This window comes from Athene noctua, chromosome 23 (genome assembly GCF_965140245.1).
Source record: "Athene noctua chromosome 23, bAthNoc1.hap1.1, whole genome shotgun sequence".
Lineage (NCBI taxonomy): Eukaryota > Metazoa > Chordata > Aves > Strigiformes > Strigidae > Athene > Athene noctua.
The window spans coordinates 4,962,041-4,969,583 of record NC_134059.1 but is presented as its reverse complement, the minus strand read 5'-3'; the positions used below and the strand labels follow the sequence as shown (position 1 = coordinate 4,969,583).

Here is a 7,543-nt window from a genome sequence, read left to right as displayed (position 1 = left end):
GAGTAGAAGGAATTTAATTCCAAAAGCTGAAGGCCCTCTTGCGCCTTGGTACCTATTTGGACAGCAGAATTGTTGGACCCCCTGGTTCATACGGCTACTGCTACAACCAGCCATACATCCCTGAATTCATTTATAGCTGGGTCAACTTCGAAGAGCCATTGGCACAACTGAGGGCCGGGACAAAAGCAGATCTTCTCTGCAGCAGCTTGTCTGGGTCAAAACATAAGAGCAGAGGGAGCTATCCCAGCAAAGTCACACTGGTGGATCTCCTTATGGAAGTCTCTGCAGCATCAGCCCCACCATCACCATGGTGGAAGATGGTCCAGGAAGCAAATCCAAGAGGCTCATGTTCACTTTCTTCCTTGCTATCACTGGGCAACGTTCCTTCCTAGATGGCCCAGGGGAGCCTGGGAACCTGCTTGAGTGAAAGAGCTGGGCAAGAAGGGGTGCTCTTGACACTCTGACCTGCGGTGCAGCTTATGTAGGGTTTTTAGGAGCACTTTGCCCCTTAAGGGGAAGCTCTCTTTGTTTTCCCATGGCAGGGCAAATTAAGGCTGGGGTAGAGGTTGAGGTCTTTCAGAAGGCACGAGTCAACAGTGCCTCCTTTGAAGCAAACAACTTTGTCTCTGATCTTGCCAAAGTCTGGTGTAAATGTGGTGCAGCTCCTCCAGTGATGTCCATGCCAGGTCTCCCATGGATATCACTCCACTGCAGACTGATTTGCACTGCCTGAGCTCCTATAGCCCAGCAACACATGCAGTTGCTTTCACCTTCAGCCTAATGGAATGTATTATTTTCTATCTTCCTCTCGCTCAGACTCATTTACAGTGATTTCATAGCTCAACCTGCCTCAGCAATAATCCCTGCAAACTTTGAGTTACACTGAGCTGATCAGGCCATGGACTAGGAGTGAGCCTTTGAATCAAATGTTAAAGCTGGCATCCACTCTGTGCTGGATGTTACATTATACATTGGGTGATTTCTTTTTTCCTAAGGGATGGCTTGCAGCAGAGAGCATACCGAGGAGTGTTGTTCTAGCACAAACACAGCTATTTAAATGAGCCACAGTGAGAACAGAATTTGTGTTAGGTTGGGAGGATAAAATTGGATTGAAATTGGATATACTCACATACATACCATTGGTCTCATCTGTCCTTACTTTACATATGTTGGATTTCCTGCTGCCAGTATAGAGGAGCAGCTCTAAAATAAACCAAAGGTATGTAAATGGAGAGCAATATGTTCAAGTGGAATTACGATTTCACCTCTAGGTTTGTTTGAGAGGCAGAAATAAGGCCAGAGCTCTGCGTTGTTTCACACATGCTGTGTCTGTTTGCATCACAAAGGTGCTCCCCACAATGATATTTAGATTTATATCGCCTGGGTAAGAGCACAGGTAGGAACTGCAAATCAGGGCTCCTGCTTTCCCCCAGCAGTGTGGGAGAGAGTGCCCTCCCGCGTCCAGAGCAGGGAGCCTGCTTAGGGCAGCCCAGGTCCCCCACCCCACACTCCCCATCCTACACTTGTGTCACCAGTTTGCCTAGGAAATCTGGTAAATGTTTGCCTCGGTTTCCCTCACTGCCAAAAGGGAGGACTAAAAGTTATTAGTCCATGAAGATTAATTACTCAGGCTTTGCAACATGCTTCGCACTTCTCAGAAGGACGGTGATATTCTCTAGAACTGGAAACCCTCCCTTCTCTTCTTTCCCACACTTGCTGCTTGCCATCTGGCTGAGAGGCATGCAGAAAAGAAGACACAAATCCTCCATTTAATTATACTGCGCATTTTATTATCTCACCTCAGATTTTGTTGTTAATCTCTTTTACATATTTCGTTTACATAAGTGGAGTCTTTTAACTTTAGCAAGCTACATCGCTTTCTCTTCTGATTCTGCGGCTATCAGTCAGCTAAAAAGAAGAGAGAGAGGAAAGAACAAGTGTCCTTAAGTTTGTCACTCAGTCTTTCCTAGGCTTTATATATTGTTTCCTCCTCCTCAGCTCCCCAGCTAAAAACCTGGAAGGCAAACTGAACTCAGCACAGCCAAAGCAGAAAAACAACTCCCACAGGGATGGAGGAGACGCTCTTGTTTGGGACATTTAAGCCTAGAAAAGATAAAGGTCCAGAGATAACACTAGTGAGACCCATTCCACCACTCCTCAAGTCTGCAGGCAGGAATAGCTGCATAACATATTGCCCCTGGATATTTTCTGTTGCAATTCCAGTACACCAAGAGCAAAGCCCAGGGCTGGATTTTTTAGCCCTCAACACTTTGAATTGCAGCTAATTCTGGCTGCAATTATGTGCTAGTGTTAAGCCCCTGTGCAGGGAGCACGGTGTTCAGATCTGACTGCAGGTGCTGAGCTGCCTTGCAGGGGTAACTTGCGTTATAAGCTCTGCTGGAAATTGCACACTGAAGACTGAGGACTCTTTGGGAAGAGGAGTAGGAAAGTGGGAAGCTGCAAGGGCAGCTGCTGGGAAGTGTTGCTAACAGTCAATATCAGCTCTAGGGCACAGACAGCACCCTAAGAGAGCGAATAACCTTCCTAGAAAAGCATGTACATGAGAGCGGGTGGGGTATCTGGGGACTCAGTAAAGTGAGCAAACATGACACAAAAGCCCTTCTGAGGAATATAAATATCTCTGTGATGATAAGCTGGTGAGAGAAGGGAAAGGCAGAATTCCCAAGGCAGAAATCAACCTCCTGACAGTACCGTCTGGGGTGTCCTGTAACATCTCTGCTAGCAGTTTCTCCAGGACATCTTGGTATTTTTCCAGCTGCCTTGGGGTGAGCCACATCCCAGCTCTGACAGGAACAGCTAGCTGTGGAGGAAGGCAGAAAGGTCAGAAGGAAATGCTGAGGAGAGCAGGTTGGGGTGCTTTGACCCTACTTTGCTCAAGTCAGTAGAGGGTCTAGGGCTGATTTGAAGGGAAGAGGATGACCCTTGCATGGGGAAAAGCAGCATTTTGAAGTCAATCCAATCTTGTGCTGTTTAGAGTGCCAGAGTTTTCATGCATTGGATCATCTATGGGCTGATTCAGAAACACAGATAAAGGTCCCTCCTGGCAACAGAGACTGTAAAGAAGAAAGTAATTTCTGAACCTTATAATCCTTCACTATCTCACACCTTGACCATTCAAGCCATCAGCTTTACTGATGCTGGTGAAGCACCCTACCTTAGTAAAGTCTGAGGATGAGACATCATCCTGCCTCCAGACTGACCGACTTTGAGCCAGCTGTGGCTCAGATGTACCCGAAGTAAATAGAGTTGTTCAGGTCATGGCTGGAGGCACAGGAGGGCCTGTGGTTGCAGCGGAGGTTGAGGAGGGGAGTGTTAGACACTGGGATGTGCCGGTTATTTAATGCTTTGAGCTGTGAATCCTTGCTGTTTAAATCCTATTACTGATTGTTGCTGTGCCACGTTTGCGAGAGTAGTTGCACATTAACCTGTGTCTTGGTGAAATTCCAGTCTAGCTAGTCCAGCTGCCTGTCCTGCTCAGTCTCTCCTGCAGTTTGGGGTGGACTTACACTCTCCTTTTGCTGGCAGAGAGAATGGCTAAGCTCACCACAGGAGTGGCTGCACAATCAGGGCAAAGAGTTCCCTGTATTCAGGTGGAAAAGCACAATTTTCAGACTTGGTTAACCAGGTAAGCATGCCTTTGAGGGCTTAGACTGGCACTTAAATCCCTAAAATTGGCAATTTTCTGCTCTGTATACAGACTTTGGGGAAGTCTGGCTGTATGAGCCCAAGTTTATAAATAAGGTCTTGCCAGTGCAGAGCACCATGAGATCGGAGGTGACACTAGGAAGCTAATCTGGACCTGGGTGAAAAAGCAACAAGTTAAACCCAGAGCTGCAGATTCCTGCCTTGCAGTTGGCTGCTGTTCACTGAATGGCAAAGAAAAACCTCCTGTTGTTTCCATCTCCCTAAGGGAGAAGCCAGGTGGGTCTGAGGGGTGACCAGGCTGCTGAATATCCAAGATAATTTATAGGGCGGAGGCAGAACTTTTCTCTGGTGCAACCTTGCTCAGTTGCCTGCCAGGAAATGGGTGGTATTCCTTTATATTGACTGCGAGCGCCCTGGTTACACCCGCAGGCTGACTCTTGGGCTCCTTGTCCCCCTCTGTGTCCTCGTGGGCTCCTTCAAGTCACGTGGTTCAATGTACCTGGATGGTCTTGACCTTGTTGACATCTGCAGCAGATTGCTCAGCGAAGCCTTCCTCTTCCAGCTGCTGCAGTGAGGTCAGGGATTTCTTCTGCCCTCCTTTGTTCCTCTCCTTTTCCTGCAACTTCAAAGCAGAGAGCAAACAGGGCAGCAGTGCTGGGACGCTGCATTGTGCGGATACCAAACCCGCGCTGCACCGTATCAACAGTGTGATGCCCAGCAGCCAGGAGCCTGCGGGGCTGGGCACAAAACCAGAGGGACCAGAGGTCTAATCGCTGCCTGGAGCCAGTGCAGCATCCTTCCCCAGGACCACAGCTCACTGGGAAGGGACCCATCAGCTCTGGTCAGAGTAGCCTTGGGGACTGTAATTCTGACATGCAGCAGAGGCTGCAATGCTGGGTGTAAGGTCAGGTTACAGGACTGTGTGTAAAGATCTGTACCAAACATGACCTCATAGATGACCCTTTGATTAGTGCAAGATAACGCTGTCGGCAGGATGTAGTACCCAAGGATACTGACATTACAGAGCCGTTCCAGAGGGCTGGTCCTGGTTCTTTCCATAGCAGTGGCAATGAAGTTTAATAAAAGCCTACACAGCCTCACTGCAAATGGAGAGAGCTCTGTGCAGATGTTACGGTTTACCAGCCTTTCTTGCAGGTCTGTAATGTCAGTCCTTTCCCATTCATGGGGCTGTTTTGCCAATTATCAGGCCTAGCATAAAGGACACAGCCAGCATAAAGATGAACCAATAACCAAATTGTATTTGATACAAAAGGGTCAGTACACGGGTGAGTGCTGGGGGTACAAACAAGTCAGATTATACATAATGGACATCAATCCCACTGACCCCAACAACGACACCGCACGACCAACAGTGGGTGGAATAAATGGTGACATGCAGTCTCTCATAGAAGGGATGGGAGACAACTGAGTCAACAAGCCAAACACATAAGACCAAGGAAGCCACATACTGAATTGCTACACAGCCCGCGTTTACAAAAGCCAGACCTGACTGGAGCCCTACAGGAAACTCTGCAAAGTGCATCCACCTCACAGACAAACACTCCCCTCTTCCTGGAAGTGGTCCCAGCTTTTATCCCTAAGTAGGACTCCTGACCCTTGTTTACTTCCTGCAGGACACCTGGGGCTCATTTACCCAGTGGCTCTCCCTGCCAGGCTGGCCCACCCTGGAGGGAAGCCTAAAGGCAAACTCACCCCCTGCTTTGTGAAGGGCTGTGGGAATCACCCATATGTCAACCTTAATTTGGGGCTTGGGGTTGAAACCCCAGCATTTCAGGGGCTAAACTTGGCTTTAGAACACTTTCTTCCCAACCCCAAAAGCAAAGCCAAAGTTGCTTTGGGATATGACAGACACAACAGGACTTGTAAAATACAGCAAAGGCTGTGTTCAGTGTCAAACTGACTGCTTGCTATGCACTTGCTTTGGTTTGAGTGCATACTCAGGGGAGAAGAGGCAGCCTTCGAAAGACTGATTTCACCCACGTACATCTAGAAGACCCTCAATCACTAGTAGCTTCAAGGGTTGTGATGTATGAACAATCGATCTGGGGATTGTGCCTGGGTCCCCATCATCTTCCTCAAGGAGGCTGAAGGATGACTGTACTCCCCCCCACAAAAAACAATTGCTATCCAGTGAGTGGGTAGGTGTTGGAAAGAAGATTTCTCCGTGGTATCAATGGGTTGTGTTGTGCGGGGGAAGCTCACTTCGGCTGTGTTTAAAAAGATGCAGTCTCTGAGGCTGCCTGCCTGACACCTTTCAACAGTATTAGTTTCACATCAAAAGAAAAAAACATTCTTCTCTCTGCACATCCCAGAGGTGACAACCATCTGGAGGATCGTTAATTATTTGTTACAACAAAAAGACCCATCAGTGTGGTGATGGGAGGCTTCAGCTTCTCTATAAAAATTACAGCCACTAGCATGGAGGAAAGAAAAACGAGACCCACTAGCTGCAGATGATAACCCCCAAAGGTCTTTTAGTTCTTATGTAAAGGAGCCTAGGCTCTTCCTTTCTAGTCTACACCTTGAAGGTTGTCTGTTCCCTCTACCATAGACCTTAACTTTGGGACAAGTGGGGGACTGCCAGTATCACAGTGTCTCCTGTTAGAACAGGAGGGACAGATGATGGGAATGACAGTGGCGCTGTGTGCAGTGGCAGATCTTGGGGCATGAAGGAGGAAGAAACACCTTCCCTGGTTTATTCAGGGCTCCAGCTCCTGCAGTACGTTTCTTAGGGGTTACCTGCATTTTCTGGAAGTCGCTCTGGGTGAAAAAGGGCACAAAGCCTGCAGTCTGTTCAGCCAGCATAGACACCACGTACACCAGGAGCAAACCGGCCACCACCTTCTTTGAAACCATCATGAGAGTCTGAACAACACAGGAAAGAAGATACCAGGGTGACAATGGAGAGGGCCATTTGACAAGAAAACCCCTTGGCTTTTGATCAGCTGCAATCTAATTTCTTCACCAGCTAGCTAGAGGTATATTTACTTTCCAGTTGCTCCTGAGCTGAGAATAGAAGTGTCTTGACTGACAATTCTCCTCTCAAACCTTCCTCTGTAAACAGATTTGTTCTTGAGCAATATCTCCAGAGACTTCAAGCCCAGCCCTTCAGTACTGTTAAAGACTCCCTCTGTTCTGCAAGCTTTAGCCCTCCAGCTGTACTGGTTTAAGACCTGCACACATCCAGTGCAAAACGCTCCCATCAATCCCACTGACAGCAAGGGAGACAGAGTGATGCCGTAAGAGAGAAAAACCGTAAGACAGCTGTTTTGTTAAATTTTGTTTTCATATTCCTCACCCCTGAAAACCTTCCTTGATGGACTGAATCTTTTAATAAGCCTCATGGGGTCCAAGAGAGCTGGGAAGGGCATTTGCCAGCCTGGCTCTGTAAGAGCCTAGTATAAAGGGCTTTAAAAACTGCCTTCTGAAGTGATTTAACAGCGACTTCACGTCAGAAGAGGACTTACGTAAACATTAAATGTTCTCTTTAAATATTAAAATATTCTCTCTGGATGAATTTAATGAAGTCTGGTCCCACAGCTTAACTATTCTACCTGACTGAAGCCAGATCCTTAATTAGTTTCAGAAACCTCTTGGTTAGGATGTTATTGAAAGGACATTGTTAGGTCAAATTTGACCCCTAAATTAGATTTCCCATAAATATCAGCTAGTATTGAACCGAAGGCTAGTGGAAGTTAATAAATATTCCTTTTCCGTAGCTCTTGCCAGCCATGGAGGCGGCTGTGGCCCCTTTCCTCTCCCTTGGCACTGCTCAGGGCAGCACTGGTGCCATCTCCCCCCTGCCCAGCCACACTGGGTCATCAAAGCTCTCAACTGCACGGGGACATCGCCCTGG

The 7,543-nt window shown here is 47.7% G+C and overlaps 1 protein-coding gene across 1 annotated transcript; it reads right to left on the bottom strand.

The window, feature by feature from the left end:
• Positions 1-1,900: 1,900 nt before the first annotated feature.
• Positions 1,901-6,543, bottom strand: MLN (motilin). The gene is made up of 4 exons (XM_074925825.1): positions 6,427-6,543; positions 4,166-4,288; positions 2,713-2,821; positions 1,901-1,908 (listed from the first exon to the last, which is right to left on the bottom strand). Exons 1-4 carry the CDS (start codon positions 6,541-6,543, stop codon positions 1,901-1,903), a joined length of 357 nt encoding a protein of 118 aa, XP_074781926.1.
• Positions 6,544-7,543: the final 1,000 nt, after the last annotated feature.

Bases quoted from the DNA above. Each gene is read 5' to 3' on its own strand.
- MLN (XM_074925825.1), bottom strand. From the start codon at position 6,543: ATGGTTTCAAAGAAGGTGGTGGCCGGTTTGCTCCTGGTGTACGTGGTG. The intron at 4,289-6,426 runs GTAACCCCTAAG...TCTGCTTTGAAG, and splicing joins GCGACTTCCAGAAAATGCAG to TTGCAGGAAAAGGAGAGGAA. The intron at 2,822-4,165 runs GTACATTGAACC...CTTCCTCCACAG, and splicing joins ACAAGGTCAAGACCATCCAG to CTAGCTGTTCCTGTCAGAGC.